The sequence below is a fragment of the Pelmatolapia mariae genome, linkage group LG8, assembly GCF_036321145.2.
Source record: "Pelmatolapia mariae isolate MD_Pm_ZW linkage group LG8, Pm_UMD_F_2, whole genome shotgun sequence".
Classification (NCBI taxonomy): domain Eukaryota; kingdom Metazoa; phylum Chordata; class Actinopteri; order Cichliformes; family Cichlidae; genus Pelmatolapia; species Pelmatolapia mariae.
Genome location: NC_086234.1, coordinates 20,031,533 through 20,049,366, shown reverse-complemented (window position 1 = coordinate 20,049,366; position 17,834 = coordinate 20,031,533). Strand labels below are relative to the sequence as shown.

The 17,834-nt window shown below is 40.0% G+C and overlaps 1 protein-coding gene across 3 annotated transcripts in view; it reads right to left on the bottom strand.

The window, feature by feature from the left end:
• Window positions 1-4,727: 4,727 nt before the first annotated feature.
• The window catches only part of mpp2b (MAGUK p55 scaffold protein 2b), a 51,988-nt gene continuing 38,881 nt past the window's right edge, over window positions 4,728-17,834 (bottom strand). For 2 of the 3 annotated variants that reach the window (XM_063481446.1, XM_063481447.1), the window contains exons 4-13: window positions 14,464-14,616; window positions 14,003-14,158; window positions 13,118-13,345; window positions 10,117-10,248; window positions 9,924-10,026; window positions 8,863-8,931; window positions 8,597-8,758; window positions 8,252-8,454; window positions 7,813-7,941; window positions 4,729-6,158 (exon numbers count right to left, since the gene is read on the bottom strand). In XM_063481446.1, the coding sequence (XP_063337516.1) occupies window positions 5,982-6,158; window positions 7,813-7,941; window positions 8,252-8,454; window positions 8,597-8,758; window positions 8,863-8,931; window positions 9,924-10,026; window positions 10,117-10,248; window positions 13,118-13,345; window positions 14,003-14,158; window positions 14,464-14,616 (1,512 nt within the window). In that variant the 3' untranslated portion in view covers window positions 4,729-5,981. Of the gene's footprint in view, window positions 6,159-7,812; window positions 7,942-8,251; window positions 8,455-8,596; window positions 8,759-8,862; window positions 8,932-9,923; window positions 10,027-10,116; window positions 10,249-13,117; window positions 13,346-14,002; window positions 14,159-14,463; window positions 14,617-17,834 lie in introns of all 3 variants that reach the window. The other variant, XM_063481445.1, reaches the window with a different exon arrangement.

The window sequence follows — 17,834 nt, the reverse complement described above, 5'->3', positions numbered from 1 at the left end:
CTCTTTCAAAATAAAACAGGAAACACGGAGACATAGGCATGAAGATAAATCATGACATGAACTTAACATAACCACACATGAAACATGACAGGTAGACGCACGAATCAGGGAGACTGAGTACAGGGGGAGATGACAGAAACAACTAAGAAATAAAGGACTAAATAGCCACCTAGAAATTAACTAGATCAAAAATGGATACAAAAATACATAAAACTCAAACACTAGGTCACACGACCCAGCCCATGACACCCATTAAAAACTGCACAACAAACTCATACATTTAAGTTATTATTATTATCATTATTATTATTATCTGGAATGAGATATTCTCAGAATATGTGAAATATTTCCATAATTTATATTTTTAGTTAAAAATAATTTCAATATTGTGTGTTTGAGTGACGCACTTTTTTACTCTTCTATAGTATTTTACAATTTTCATTATTATTATGATTGTGATTACATTTTTTCTTTATAAGTAGGAGCTGTCTCTAAAGATTTTAGCATGACACCAACTGTCATTCTACTGTTGAGCAAGAAAATTTAGAAGTTTTACGTTGTTTACATCACTGATTTCTGTTTAATGGGGTTTTAAAACATCTGTTGCTCCCCCAGAAAATTTTGAGTGTCACTTTCTAAACAACATATTTAAGATAAATTGCTCCAGTTCAGCTGCCATGATGGGCCATCACTTGGTACGTCCCAATCCACATCTCTTGCATTTAATAGTTCAATAGCCACAAGAAAAAGGGATTAAAAGAAAACAAGATAAAGTCATTTAACAGGTGTTAACTACATGTAAACACTACAAATAAAACTAATATATTCCAACAGAGGAATTGGGCAATCAGTCTACAAAAAAAGGAGTTTTTTAGATTTTATTTTAAACAAAAGCCTGTAAGTGATAAGGCATGGAGGACTTCAAGTATTACAGAGTCACCTGTTCATGTGTGGTTTTTTGGCATTAGAATGATATTAGTAAATGGTAAACATCATCTATGCAAACAGAATTTTCCTCTCAGTACTAGTAAGTGTTAGAAGTAACAGTCTTTCTAACATTTATTTATGTATTTATTGTATAAAAATGATGAGAAACCATAAATTAATTGTATTAGGATATCTTAGATTATCTGTGATAGCTATGTGAAAGGAAACACTATGATGATGATGCATTGCACCATTAAAAATATGTATTCCTGTATAAAATATAACAGGTTTATAAATGGCGGTTAAACGCTTTAATTTACAATGGTTTTATTCAGTCCTGTGTTGCTGTGTCTTTAAAAAAGACCATATTGCAGTAAAAGCTCTTCACACTGCACCTCCCTAAGTGACATATTATCTTTTATAACAAGCGACAGGTCATGACACTTTCTGTGTGTTTGGATTTTGAAATAAGGTAAGCTCACGCTACTATAATATTATAATGAGGTTTAAAATCAAGTTTTCATATTGGTGTGTCATATGTAAAAATTATGTGAAAATCAACTTTGTTTTTTGTTTTTTTTTTACCTACAGTTGTACTAAGTGTCATTTTTATGGGATGATAGGTGCGATCTGTTAAAACTCAATGCGGCACAAAGGGAGACACCGTCTGCTTCGTCTATAGGCTGTTGACAAACACATCAAATGTTTCTTCTTTCTCAACAATTTTTAAATGACAATACTGTGAGTAAAACATAATAGTGTGACTACAGGCTATAGACCTTCAACTTAAAGTCAGTACTTCAAGTCTCATATGTTCCTATGTGCTCACATAAAGCATTATGTAAAGAATGACACATCATCACGTTATGACGCTATGCTTTTTGTTAGCTTTATCTCTATAATTTATGTTAGGAAGATCTTCCTATTGTTTTATTATCATGTAGAGTAGCACACTATGATAAATCGGAAATTCTAATTGTTTTTATTATTATTTATGTATTTCTTTTGCCAAGTTAATACAGATTTAAGCATGAATGATTGGCTCTTCAAGGATTTATCACAGTTAATGAAAGTCTGTATTCGACATGAGTGGATTGTGGTGTGGAGCTTTTTTCATTCACTATGTGTTTATACACCTCTTTCCATTTAATTATCAGTCATTATTCATCTCTGGCTCTCTTCCACGGCGTGTCTTTGTCCTGTCTTCCTCCCCTCACCCCAAACCAGTTGCGACAGATGGCCGATCCTCCCTGAGCGTGGTTCTGCTGGAGGTTTCATCCTGTTAAAAGGAAGTTTTTCCTTCCCACTGTCTCCAAAATGCTTGGTCACAGGGAGTCATATGATTGTTGGGGTTTTCTCTGTTTTCTTTGTATTATTGCAGGGGTTCACCTTACAAAATAACTGTTGCTGTGATTTGGCGCTAATATTGAATTGAATTCAGCAAGAAGCACGGAGAAGCAGTAAGTCTTTTCCTGCACTGGACGTCTTTAAAAGGCTTTCTTTTTTCTTGCAGTAATGCCTGCAGATGGACCCAATTCCAGCAATGACTGAGGCTGTGAATATCCTTCAATATATGTGAGTTATCTTGTTTTGTCAAGAAAAAATTGCTGATAATTAAATGTTAAAATGGTGTAAATGTGTTCCCAGGTTCCCAGTCTTAGTCCTTGCCGTAGCTGGTATACTATTCTGCTTCTATATCCATGCAAAAAAGAAAAGAGCAGAATTTAATGTCACCATACCGATGCAAGATGACATCAATTCTTCATCACCCATTTCTTTGTCCGAGGATCAGGCAGAAGTGGACACACATTATGACAGTGATCCTCCTCTCTACAGCACAGTGGATTTCCCACCATCATACTCACTGGTGCGTGACCAAATTCTATAGTTAGCCTCTGCATCACATTGCACATAGATTTGAGCTACGAGCCTAAGGGATGGATCTGACTCCAGTGGTGAAACCTGGTATAGAGTAACAGACAGAACTAGAGTTCCATTATTTTCATATTATATTCCATATTATTATATTCCATATTAACACATTATATTCCATATTCCTGTGTAGATTCACACAGACTACTAATGGTAGTCTTGAGTGATTAAAAAGAAAGAAACTGGGCTTCTTTTCTTTGATTTGTGAAGACATTTCACTTTTCATCCAAGAGGCTTCTTCAGTTCTAAAACAGCAGATGGAGAGTCCGGGGTATTTACTCTCTAGTGGGGTTGTCTCCTTGGAGGTGGCCTGGAAGGTTGTTGACCTACTATTAATCATCTGAGTCGTTAAGATGTAAAACAAAGTATATATGACCCTAACGACTCAGATGATTAATCATGGCTCAATGACCCCCAGGGCTACCTCCAAGGTTAAATACCTGGGACTCTCCATTAGTTGTTTGAGTTAGCCTCTTCACAAACCAAAAAGAAGTCCACTTGCCTTCTTTCCAAACTTTCAAGGCATCCCAAGATGCCACCATTACAAGTGAATGTGAATGTTTTCCCGCCTATATGTTTCCCTTATCAACTGAAAGTGGTTTTATTGCAAAGTAGACGCATGTGGGAACCAAAAAGATTTATGCAGCAAGTGGAAGACCATATAAAGTTTAGGAGGTTGCTGAATGCTGAGGCAGAAATTGTGCAGAAATTGAGCTTAATGGCATGGGTGACCATGGCTGGGATGTAATATCTAGATGCCCCATTACTTTGTTCATATAGTGCATGTAAGCCTTTGTGGTGTACATCTATGTGATGGATATGCCCGCATAAGCAAATGATAAATGAAAAAAAAAAAAACAGATTTGTCCTACAGAGATTTGAATTGCAGAAAAAATAAATTAATGAAATGATTAAATTCCACCCCACATTATCTTGAAAGGACTGCAACGTCTTCAAGAGAAAAAACACTTTTCACACAACACTGGTTATTAATTTCAAACCTACAGACTAGTAGGAAAACCAATATCACTTGTATCTTTATTTTGAAAACCAAAGCTTTTCCAGTTAGCTTAGCCTTAGCACAAAGACTGCAGGGAAAACAGTCTGAGTCTGGCAAAATAAAGCAACAAGGCTCATTTAGCAGTTGCTGTTAAACTCACCAGTGAACCGCTGGTTTATTTATGTTGGCTTAATCATTGCAAAAACTAAAACATAAAACAAGCTTGTGTACAGAACTGCTTCTTGGCTGCACACAATTGTTTCCCATTTCCAGATGTTTCCAGTGATTGTGCTAATCTAAAGCTTACTGAGTGTTGGGAAAAGCTGGGGAAAAGCTTTACAGGCAATGCAATTAAACACTGTGCAATAAATTCAAACTGAACTGTGTAAGGACAGTCTAACTTTGAACTCTACTTTCCTACAGTTTGATCCCAGGCTCACAGGTGTCTGTCCAAGTAGCCCACTGCCTGCCTATGACATGTATCCAATAATGCTGCCTCTGGCGCCTCATTACTGGACAACACCAACTGGACATCATCAACCAACCCCATCATCCTCGGGCAATAATTCTGCTCACCCAAGTCCTCAGAGGTCACACAGATTACACTCGACTTGAACTGTCAACAACAGCAGAATGTATTATGTCTCATATATGCATTTAAAACAGTGTTGTTTTCTCTTTTATTGAATATAACTTGCAGTTTAAAAATGATTATGCACTATGCATATTCTCTATTTCAATTTTAATAGTTGTTATAGGAAGATTCAGACTACAGTGTAGTAGTTCCCTGGTAGAACCATAAAAGCACCATGTATTTCTATATGTTGTATTATATACTCTTTATTACAATACAGTACGTACAGGTTGAAGGAAAAATAACAAACAATGAATACGTTGCCAGAATTTTTTTTTTTTAATTTTCTGAGTAACATGTACAGTGATAGAAGTGAAATGTTACATGATGAAAAAATATAACGTTTCCTTGGCTTTTCAACCATGTTAAGGCAAAAGTAAGCATGAAATCGAAGCCACTGATAAATATTTTTACTGTTTGTACATGAAAATAACAAAAAAAGTACTTCCATCAACTAGCCAACCAGCGATGTTAGGTTATATGTTTGCCTTCATTACACAATCAGTGCATATTGTAGGCTACTTCGTCAGGTATTTTTCTTTCTTTTTCTTAATGGAGCTTAAGTGTTCTCAGTGCTACAAATACAAGTCCGACAGAATCAAGCAGACAGAAGTGACACATTGTGATCCACTGGCTGGATCCTTTGACCGTCAAACAAACTAGAGCTTTACCAGCACGGGACAGGAAATGTCCAACGTATTCAACATTGAAAAGTAAATAAAACAAACTGAGACTTCAGGAATACTGCAGAAGGTCTCACTCTGTTTCTGTATACATATACATATATATATATGAGAGTGTGTGTGTGCACATTAGGGTATCTCGTGTGTATTGCATGTATCTTCAAAATGATCTATTGCTGTTCAGTTTTCAAATCTGTGGACACAAACGAGATTACGCACAGTTCTGAACACATACAATCATACTGTATGATCAAATGATAAAATATAGAGAATTTGATACAAATATGACATTTGGTATTTTTTAACCTTAACCAATCTGTCCTACCGATCCAATGTAAACATTACACTACATAAAGTATTTAAGATTTAAAGGCTAAAACGTTAAATGTCCTTCAAGGAAAACCTCCAACATAGCACTGTTACTTGCAAAACATATGCATTACTCTAAGTCTATATCCACATTTATGATAACACACGCACACTCACTCGCACTATTGCACTGAACCTCATAATTACCTCTAAGTCCTTCTTTACAAACATCAATAGAGCTTTATTCCAGTTCTGACAAATAAAGTACAACTTGACCTTAGGCTCAACAGAGGAACACTAACTTTGTACAAAAAAAATGCTCTACATGAGGCTGGTCTTCTGCAGTGTATCCGCTTCTTCACCACACGCCTCTGCCACCAATAGCTGCTTGTGGAAACAACCCACCCCACCCCCCCTCTGGAGCTACCAGTGATGTATCGTCCCTCAACCTTTGGCCTGTGACCTTGGCACCCTGCTGGCGAGCTCTCGGTGACTCTCAGAAAACCCAGCTGACAGGCACCCACTGGTGCTCTGTTGACAGTTTCTCCAGCGCCAGCCGTAGACTTCGGAACGCCGCCTCGAGGCCGTCGTTTATGATGCAAAGGTCAAAGTAATGTCCATAGGCTCTCTTGATGCGCTCACTCTCATCCACCGTCCTCTTTAGTTCTGAGTCCTGAAAGGAGTGTGTCAGGGAGAAGTGCTTTAAGGAAAGAATTGTAAACACTGTTAAAACTACTGACACCAAGGGAGTTGACATAATGTTAAGAAACCAGAGATCTTTCACGACCCACAGCGAGCAAATCCAATATATATTTTTCAAACTGCAAAAATCCGTGCAACAACAAGTCATGGTCATAAAGTTTTTACAACTCTACCTGATTCAAGTCAATTTGACCGGTTTCTCCTTAAAGGTCACCTCTTTGGGCTGCTTCCAGCGAGGTTTCTATTTCTAAAGTGCTCTCTGGAAATCATGCTACGCCCTTTTTCCCCTTTTGGTGTGTGATGCAGGTGTGTCCAAACAGCTACTCTTCAACTAAAATTTTATTTTGTCAGAGCAGGCAGTCACAAGAGTCTCAATCTGGTGAGTAGAGTGGGCAATGACCAATGATTGTGAAGAAAATTCCTGCTGTGTGAACAGTGTGAACCACAGTTTCTGCTGCATGTCCTGCTTCAGATACTTCCTCTGCACTGATGACCTGACCCTGGAGGACAAACGTGCTTGCACAAAATGATAAGATTCCTTGGTGTGTTTCTCCTGACCTCAGGCAACCTGCCTTCAGGCTCGGACACTCAATCGAAGACTGCGGTTTGGTGTCTGGGGAACACCAGAGATATGATCTCTGTTAACATGAAGGATTCATTTGATACAGAGTGTGATGTTTGCTTTCTGAACAAATTATAGGTCCAAAGTGAAATTGCAGCACACACAGTTCAAATGTTTAGAACCTGTCAGGACTTCAGGTGAGCAATTTAAACACATCAGCAGCAGTGGAAGCGAGTGCACCAAAGGAGCACATAAAGAAAGGCTTAAAGTCAGTTTAAATAAGAAATAACTTAACTAAATAAATAATAACACGTGTTTTGGGGTGGAAATGTGCAAAGACTTTTGCTACAAGTTTAAATATATATTTCCACATTGCACAAAAAATTACAGGAACACATCAAATGTCAATGGGGGAAAATCATCCTGGATATCTATTTCGATGTGGATTGGGTAATGTGTTAAGAATGAAAGAACTGACAATTATCAGTCTACAGAGGGCTGAATACAAACTACATAACACTACAAGATATCAGGGCCTCAGACCACAGTCATGAAGTTTCTGATTGTTTGGTCAGAGACACTCACACCAGTGGCCTGTTGAGGGTTATTTTTTAGAGCTCTGGCAGTGCCTTATAAAATCCCGTCATTGCTGTTCCTCCTTGCACAAAGTAGCAAATACTGCTCCTATTGATGGGTTGGCCTCCTGCAGCCCCATTGAGCTCTCCTAGAGTAACTCGGTGTTTCCTGGAACCTCCTCCATGCTCCTGAGACTGCACTGGAAGACACTGCAAACCTTCTGGCAAAATCACAACAATAGTTCCCTCAAAGTGTATACTTCATGTACTTTTATGTTTGTGTTTTAGTCTCATTTCACTGAAAGTTGCTGTCATTATAATTTGGTTCAGATGTTGTCAAATCTTGAATGCTCCACCAGAGTAACTGATATAAGCTGTTTCCAGCAACACAGGGGTCGCATCAAACCATAGAGCCAACAGCTAGATCTCATTTGTTACTGTGCGCCTCTAATGATCTTGGTAGAGAACGAATGAAAGCACAGACTTACTGTTAACTGTTTTGTGACAACTCCTGACTCAATTGCCGACCTATTCATAGCTTTGAGGACCTCAAAGTCTGGGGCTTCGATGAACACAACGTAGGGCAGGAATTCAGATGTCCGCAGGACTTTAATAGCCTTAAGAGAAAAGCAGAAACAGTACAGATGTTTTACAATCACTGCATCACTTTGCCGCAAATGAGCAAAAACACTCAAACAAATCCAATAGAAAAGCTAAGAATCGCATTAAAAAACACCTGCAGCGTCTTCCTCTGACTTAGTTAATAAGATGTGTAAAACTAATTATCTGAGTGGATGCAGATCATTAAGAGATCCTCTTGGATAAATATTGATGAAAAGACTGAAAGCATTTCAGCAGCCACAAGCTGTTCTATCCTGGAGAAATTAAAGTGTAACCAAATAAAGAAGGTAAACCTGTTTCCTCTACCTGTGGGTTAACATCCAGGATGCAGATCTTTCCTGTTTCTATCACATCGTGTATGGAGCTGATCTTTGTGCCGTACAGGTTCCCGTCATACTCGCCGTGCTCCAGGAAACGCCCGTTTTTGATGTCACATTCCATTTCGCTGCGGCTCATAAAAGAGTACATCTGGCCATCTCTCTCATCCACCTTTGGTTTTCTAGAGGTGACTGGGTCATTGCAATAAACAGAAACACCTTGGGTTGTTTTTAAACTGATCTGCACTAAAGGTTCAACTTCAGCTACAACAAAAACCTGCTTGTGCTTTTATTGGTGAATATGGCGTCGTGTGATGAGGATGGCTTTACTCACAGGGGATTGTGGTGCCATAGCGTTGGGGATCTGACACCAGCAGTTTATTCTTCAGGCTACGACGGCCGACACCCTGTGCTCCGATCAGAACCAGAGTCTTCCTCCTGAAGGGCGGGACTTTGGCAACCTCCTCGTAGATCCGCAACTCATGACGATCAAATTCTAATCGGGAAGTAATAATAAGTCAAACTGAGACAACAAAAGACAAAACAAAACAAAAATCACAAGGTAGGGGATCGTTTTGCCCCAAGCTCATATAAAGTTACCTGCATTCTTGGTGGTCAAATACATCATCTTTTTCTTCTTCTTACCCACCACTCCTGCACAAAGAGGACCTGAGACAGAGCAGAGAGAAAAGCAACATCAAACCTTCAACCACTCCAACAAAATACCTCATTGGAGGGTTTTAAAGAGACCACTAGATGGCACTGTGCGCCAATACTAATTAGTTGTATACAACCAATCTGCTGCCAGGGACACCTGTGACTGCACGATCTGCTGACCGTCTGTTCAGTGTGGCAGATTATTTGACATAGCAGAGAGTATCTTCTAGAAGGAAAGTAATACTTGGAATCATGAGTACTCACATACTCAGTACTATCCTGATGACAAATTCACCTTGTCAAAGCAGGGCAAAAAATAATTATGACTTTGTTCTGAACAGCTATAGTTCTAATTATTAAATATTGTGTCCTAACTATATAGATCAGTGGATAAACATTATTGTATCAATTTCCAAATGTTTCATTCTCTCTCTGCTGGTATATGTGGAAAATATCCTGATAGACAGCTGTGTCCTTCCTGAGCTCCAAGGGCAGTACAGTTGGACTGTCATCTTCCTCTCCTCTACGAGTGAAGGGTATGCAGCTGGCTATGACTCACCACCTGTTTTGTTGCCACTGAGCACAGCAGAGCAGTCAAATCTAAAGAAACACGGCCTCTTTTCACGCCACGTCTCATGAGAGGAGAGATTATTATTGATCAGGTTTTATGGACGGTTGTCTTATCACCACTCCTCAATCAAGCCTTCTTCTCGAGGAGGGGTAGCGCTTGAATGTTAGACCCTGCAGCTTAATAACCAACAGATTGGATCAGGCCACCTGAGTCACTCCGATGCTCATTACCAGTTCAGCGCTCTCTGACTGAGAAGCAGACTGAAGAGGTGAGAGGAGGATGAGCGAACAGCGCCAGATGAAGCACTTGTATGATATGGAGAGGAACAGATGTTGGCTTTGTTGCCGGGGTGTTTGTGCAGCGAGGAGCCTGTATCGAATCTGCATAATGAGAAGCGCTTCTCTGCTCTGCTGCATACCGCTAATAGGTGTACCTGTAGTAGCGAGCTCCAGATCTCTCTTCACAAAAGCCTTCCTCTTCTCCTCAAGTAGCTGGCTTGGAATTAGACCTGCGCTGCCACCTTCTATATGACAGGCCTATGAAGGGGAAACGCACATGCAACGTGAAGCGGCTAACAAATCGAAACATCTTATGTGGCTAAAATACGCACATGTGGCTGTACTAACCTGCCACCAGTTGAGGTCCTCCTGGTTAAAGATCTGCAGAATGTCTCCACTGTTGAAGCTAAGCCCCGCCTCCTTACATGGAATCAGGTTATCATGAGACGGGTCGTAATCAAAGTGACACTTCACAAAGGCCTGAATGAATAATTACATTAGAGAGAGGGAACATGTCAATCAAACCTTTTGCACCCAATATAGAATCGTGATGCTTTTTGTGTGGTACACGTGATCGGCTTAGATGGACTGGATGACCGACTGTCCATCAATATGAAACAGCCCTTGCCCATGTAAAGCCTTCCCTATCTGCCAGCTCACTCTTCCGACAGCTCAAGCCTACAGGATTCAGCTCATAAACCAAACCATCTATCCCAACCCCCACTGATAGGACAAGGAGTCTGAGAGACGGACTGAGACAAAAAAAAAAAAAAAGACAGAGAAAAAGAGGGAGAGAGAAATAAAGAGAGAGCCAAAATCTGTAGCCATGGCAACCATCCCCTCCTCCCCCCTCCGCGCTTGACGTCGTCTCTTTTCTGAACTGATGCATGAACATAAAACGGGCTTTGCCATCCTGTACTGTACTGCCTTTGTGTGCGTGCGTCCTTCCCTCTGTAAGGACACGACAGACAGACGGACAAACGCATATTCTCCTTTAGCCAAAGCGAGCTGTCAGTTGAGTTTAGTCGCCAGCGTTACAGCCAAGCTCCAGGCCTGGAGCACAGACAGCTGGATTACACTGAGACTTCTGGGTACAACTCTAATCGTAGCATCGACAGCACATACGCTGTGCGTCCACCTACACAGCTCTTAACTGTGCGAGCACAACCAATCAGTCTTTAATGTCTCCCGCGGACAGATTTCTCTTAAGTATTTAAGTAGGGCAGCTTTCACAGAAAAAAGGAAAACTAAACCCTCAACAAAGCGAAGGCCTTTAGACCATAATGTATGCCGGAGATATGTATTCTTACAAAGGAATCTGCATCTTTTGAAATCCATGAAAGAGCTATACCTGAGGATAGACTCCTCTAAGGTTTTCAATGGAAAGGAGGTGATTTCTCTTATACATGAAGGCCCTCTTACAGCAATTTTGCCAGATTGAATGATGTCTTTTGCTGCAGGGTGCTATCATCCTAATGTGTGAAATACTTCTGTTCTGTAAGGTTCTGCTACCATCGTAAAGATATGCACAAGGTGTCTTTTGAAGTCAGTGCCTTGACACATTAGAGTGTATAAGGGAGGGATGGTGATTTGTTGGCCGTAGTCCTTTCAGGGAGTTTGTTTTGCTTTGCTTTTACTCCCTGCTGTTTTGTTTACTTACATGTTCAGCTGCTGGTCTGGTTTTTACACCAAAACTAATGAGGTTAGGTTTAGAAACAGATCGTGGTTTTGGAATAAAACACACCCCTGGAATTAAACTTACCTAATGAGTTTAATTCACAGACAGTATAAAAGATAGGCATCACCCACTGGTTTCTAAAGTCACCGAGTTGAGTGTTTCAGACATCGCCATGTTGGTTTATGCTATCTATGGTTTAAACGTGATACTATTGGTCCTTTACAAATGTGCATGTGTGAAGATGAGAGTGAGAAAGCCGTCTTAGTGTGACAGTAACCTGATGCATGCACTGAGGCCAAAGCATCGCTTGTATTTGATCAATTAAATCCCGGAATTAAGAAATAGAGAAATAGACAGAAATAGAAATTTTTTCACACAAATTTAGTCAAAAACAGGTGTCTTAAAATTTTATCCTCATGATGAAACTTTTTCCTCAGGAGGAAAATTTAACCAAAGATATTAAAGTTTATTCTGTCATGCATGTCTGAACCAATAAATTAGACGATCGTAAGCTTTGTAAAATCACAGCTTTGTTCACACTAAAGGACTATAAAAATACATTTCTAGTAGGTGGTGGACACAAAAACAGTTTAACTGCAAACTATCTTTATAGTATAATCTCATATATAAGCTGGATTTTTCTTTTTCACCTATACAAATACAGGCCGTTTACCATTTACCATTCTTTTCTTATAAATAATGTTCTTGTATATGTTGGTTAGACATAAAGAATTTATTTAGCCCAGCTTCTTTTTCTCTTCGCAGAGGCGAATCAGTAGCAGTGTTGTGTACACTGCATCCTCTCATCCTTGCATCCTATTGGCAAAGATTTACCAGGCAAGATAACCTGTCAATTTCCCCTCAATACTAAACTCGGTGAGCGGGTTTCAGTATGATCGGAGTCTGATTCTTAGAAAGCTAATGCTCATCAGCTAACATAACCAGAGGAGAGCACTGACATCAACTAATAACTAAGCACTACACCAAGCAATTTCCTGCAAACATTTGATAGTCAATCAACTGTGGCATCTGAAATAATGAAAAAAAAGGCAAACATATGAAGAGGATCCTCTGTGTTATAAGCTGCCTGTGAGATGTTTCTCTAGCTTGCTCATGACGATTTCAATTACAGATCCATTATGCATGGGTGCAGGAAAACTGCTCTGCATTTGGATAAGTGACAAAGCTGTAATGCACATAATAATGCTAAATAGCCAGTGTCATCTAAAAAGTCCCATTATGGTATTACATAATGATTCCTGGCACAGCATGCAAGGTTATAGATAGCAGGGTGGATGCCAGGGAGGACATTAAGTGGTGCTTACTGATGAAAATGACTGTATACTTTTAAATCAATTTAAACTTTTTATGCAATATTTATTCCACAATATATTCTACTTTAACAAAAACAGAAGCTTAAATGTGGAAGATCAAAGCATTTCAAGCACAAAAAGTTCCATTAAAGTGTCCTTTTTATATTTATTTCCAGCTCCAGTTTGTGCCATTTAGGTATTTTGGGGATCTTTCATGTGTGTCAGATCAAAGAGCAACAGCTATGATGCAGCAGAGTTTGTAGAACAAGTTTTAACCGCACAGATTTAACGTGATTTGAAGCAAAGCCTGAATCGGGTTTGCTTTGTAAACACTCCTTACCCTTTAAAAATGACTGACCTGTCTAGGTGTGTGCGGCTCCTGGTAGCTGGGCAGGATCTTCAGTACAACGCTGCCGCTTGCCTCCTTCAGCATTTCCTGGAGGACTTTGGGGTCGTTGCCGACCTCTTTGCCGTTCACCTCCTTGATGATGTCGCCAACATGAAGCAGACCTTGCTGGTCAATCATGCCACCGTGGAGGATCCTGGCAATCACCAGCTCGCCGCTCTCTACTCGAAAAGTCACTCCCTGTGCACATGTACAGAGTCTCAGTGTAATAATTATTTTTCATGCGGGCTAACGAGAGAAGGAGACCCAGGGGGACAGCCTGGCAATGTCCTCCACTGTAAAGTGGTTTAAGAGACGAGTGGGGGTGAGTGTTTAAGTTAATTGTGAGGGATGAAGCCAATGGTAAAATCACTTGAGCTGAAATTAGGAAGCCAACAGATGCAAACATATCTACTGTTATATTAGAAAGACATTTAGGCTTAAAGAGATATATTTCAGGCTTCTTGCTTTAACATTGAATCACTATTATTGCACCTTATTTTTCTTCTTTATCTTACACTAATGTCTCGTCACCTCTGACCCATGATTGATTGATTCGAGAGAGATGGCAGAGAGTTTGTGTGCAGAAAGTGAGACAATAGGGCATCTGGCAAATTTCACCGTGCTCACCGTGGACATAAATCACACCAATTTAGCGCTACAATGCCACATAAATCTGACTTTTGTCTCTTTTTAACAATGGTAGAGAAAAATCTCATTATACTGAGTGCATATGCTCCACCCAGAGCATAAATCCTCCACTTCTCTGGGGTGTTTTATCTGCTTACAGTTTATAGTCAGGCTCAATCCAGCCTTAATGATTACACTTTGTAGGTTTTCTTTACTGAGCAGACTTACCAGGTGCTCACCAGACACCTTACGGATGCCGACCATCCTGACTGCATCTGGAGGAACAGGCTGGTTGTTGAGGGCTGCGTCCATGAATGAACAGGGGCTTGGTGGGGGAGTCTCATAGTTTTTGGATGCCACTGAATCATGAGTCTCCAGGAGGGACTGTGAACATACCGACAGGTGATGTAATCACACATGAAGACGTAATACACATTACATAAACTGCAAAAAATTATCTTGTCTTGCTCTCATCAGCGAGGCTCTGCCATCAGAGCAACAAAGTACTGCAGCTCCAGTAAGGGAAATCCATTTTAGAAGAAAATCATGTTTCATGAAGCTTAAAAAGCTAGACAAGTGCTGGTTTATTAAAATTAAATACATAAAAATAATGATTTTATTTTTGATAAATAGACATGAGGGAGGGAGGAACCATGAAGCAGGTAAGGGATGTGTCATGTTTTCCAGACCTGGAAGTGGGGTTCTTTCAGGATGCGAACAAGCTCATCAGCTGCCTGGCTTCTGTGTGCGAGCGGGCTCAGCTCCTTGAGGATGTCCTGGACCAGCTCCACATTGTTCTCACGCACAGCTTCAAGCTTGGGTTCCTCAAATCGCTCATGAGCCTAGGATTCGATTAATATAAAACAGATGTTACTCCAGGCTATCCTTCCAATCCCAGTCCATTACTTGTCTCTCCTATTATGTGTTGTGTGTATTTTCCACTGATGGAGCAAAACTACACAATCTCCAACTTTATTTTATTTTTAATGAGTGCAGCAAAGTAGCTTGTCAAGTTACAACAAATTTAGCAAAGCAGAAGTAGCAAAGAGCACAATAACAAACAAAACAAAACAAAGCAACCTCAATCCAAGCTCCTGCAGAGACAAGCACACAGCCTGTGTTCATAAATGGTGACTTGATGATACAAAAATAAAAATAAATAACTACAGGCACCAAGTTGAGCAAAAACATGTACCCTGCAGGTTTTTCAAGGTATGATGTGAGACATCAATATTTCAGGGAACATTCATTTTTCACTTTCCGCTCCCCTGCTGCCAAAGATAGACGTACACAAGGTCTCCACACCTCTGGCTCTGAGTGAGCAAACTTATCATGTGACTCTTGACTCTGGGTTAAACCTCTCTATGGTACACCGTGCTATGCTCCGCAAACCATTCAGTTGCTACAGAATTTAATTACATGCAGACTGTTTTTCAAAAACCAAATGCAAATGCAATCATTTACAGTGACACTATTGGCAACTGCACACAAACGGTGCTGTGCTTGTAGATTCATATTGTTAGGCAATCCCACAGAGTATTTGTGTGGTGGGACTGACTACTACCCTGGCAGCTAAAATGTTTATTTACTGAGGAAGAGATGAAGGATCCATGCCGGGGGACAAGAAACTTACACGTAAACGCACAAACAGATCCACAGATATTCAGTCAAACACATAAATCTATGTACTTAACTACACGGTACTACACACAGAGGGATACAAGGTTTTATCTTCAGGCATTCGAGCAAGCACGCAGCTCTTTTCTAACCTTAAGGAACAACATAGTATGAGCAGAGAGTAGAAGTAGGAATAACTGGTATACACACAATGCGATTGACACACAAAAAAAACAGATCTGTGTAAGTGAAGAAAAACTATTCTGAAAACTGCAGTAATAATGTATTTATTCTCTGGTGATGAGTGGCATTCCATTTAGAAGTAATTTCAGCACAATTAAAAAGCAATCTCTTAGATTATAGTATTACCTAATGATAAGAGTACGTATGAAAACTTCTACATAAAATAAAATAAATTTTAAAGAAAATATTGCAATGACCTTACATATGTGTTACAGTGTCCATCCTACCATGGACACTGGAAATCCTGACTTAACTTGCGGAGCGAGTGCATTGGCAGCACCTCCTCAATCACATGCCCAGCACGCAGACTATTAATTCCCCTCAGAGTGACAACTCAAGCTGACGTAAAAGCTATTCGCTGCAGTTTCAGAGATGCAGCAACAGCAGCAACATTCCTCTCCTCGGGGGCCACCTTCTTATCCCTCTGGCATAAAATGATGCAAATACTGCCACATGTAAACGCTGTTCTCTCTGCCACCTCACTAACTGACCTTAACAAGCCTGCTAACGCAACCATATCCACTAGCTCAGCTGAATGCCTAGAAGTCACGGACGGAAGTAACAACTAAGAAGAAAATGCAGTGGCATGGTTACAGTAACAGACTGCTTATTTTAAAAAGTAACTAAACAATAACTAAGTAACTTAACAACTTAAAGTTCCTACTTCACCTCGTTCTTGAGGTATCACATTCACAAACTTGGGTGTCAACGCCGCCTGCCCACCCAGCCGGTGGCCAACAATACCCTGCCAGCCTTTTATAGCTGAGGGGTATAAAAAGTAATCTGAGGAAATGAGTTTCTCCTTTTTCTTTTTCTTCAACTGCAAGTGAGTTAGCATCGCTTTATTTGACCTTCATACATTTAATAAGCACCACCATAGTAAGTCAGGACTCTTATGACTCTAAGTCAAATATTTCTAAATTGACCATCTGTGTTAATCCTCGAGGATGGATGGATGGATGGACGGACAGACGGATGGAGAATCCGTTTAGAGCAAGCCCATGTTTAAATAAAAATATTCATATTTGGCTGAAGTGTACCGAGACTCTGATAAGTATCCACATTTTCTCTCACCCCTAGTAACCAGTAGTACAACTCTTTATCTAGGCTTTTCAGCAATCAAGGCTAATGAGCACTGGTGCTCTAAAGACAACAAGTTAACAAAGCTGGCGCAGCAGTGTTACAATTATATTAGTCTGTAAAAATTCACTCTCTCATTTTTGCCATTTTACAAGCTGCATGAGATGATTTCCTTGCCTTTGCCTAAGATATCAGCTGTAATTCAACAGGACCTCTATGAAATAAACATAAACTGAATGCCAGGTTTTTGAGACATGAGGACCTTATTTTAAAATAATCCCATGCTATAGTACTGTTTGGTCCATTTACTTTAGTCTGTTGTTAGGTGGTTGCCAGGCAATGTGATTGCACCATATTAAATCACATATATCATAATATTCACTATTGTGAAATTCAAATATTACAATTTTTTATAAGGTGTTACAGGTGCAAAGATGCTAAAAATTGGTCAATTTAGCCTGTTAGTGGTTGGTTGCTGGGCAACACAATGATGCCTTAATATCTAATATAGATTAGAACCTTCAGGGTCCCAATATATATCCCCGTGTGCCAAGGTGATGGTGCAGGAGGTCATGGATAACCACACAGCCAGAGATTTGCTGTATTATAGAAAGATACTTTGCAGAAGCCATTGTGAGTAGTACCAAGGTTCATTATTTCACAGCCACGTGGCATTGTTTTACAAAGACACCGGAGTCTCATTAACAGTCTGAACAGGCGGCATGTGACGGCTTAGAAATTAGATTAAATAGCACGGGGTACAAAGCTGAAAGTCTCAAAGCAAGCGTCGGCTCATTTAGTTGCCCTAACTACTTTAATAGTTCCAACTACTCTGTTAGACAGAGAGCCAGGTGCTGAGTCAGTACCACAAAACTGATAATAATGAAGCGCTGCAACCGAATATTCGAGCTTCAGCTCCTCTTATCAATATCTGCTAAATCAGTGGTCCCCAACCTTTTTTGCGCCACGGACCGGTTTATGCCTGACAATATTTTCACCGACCGGTCTTTAAGGTGTCGCGGATAAATACAACAAAATAAAACTAGTACCGGTACCGAAACAAAGATTTATTCATAGCACACCAGTGATGGGAATAACGGCGTTACTAATGGCGTTACTT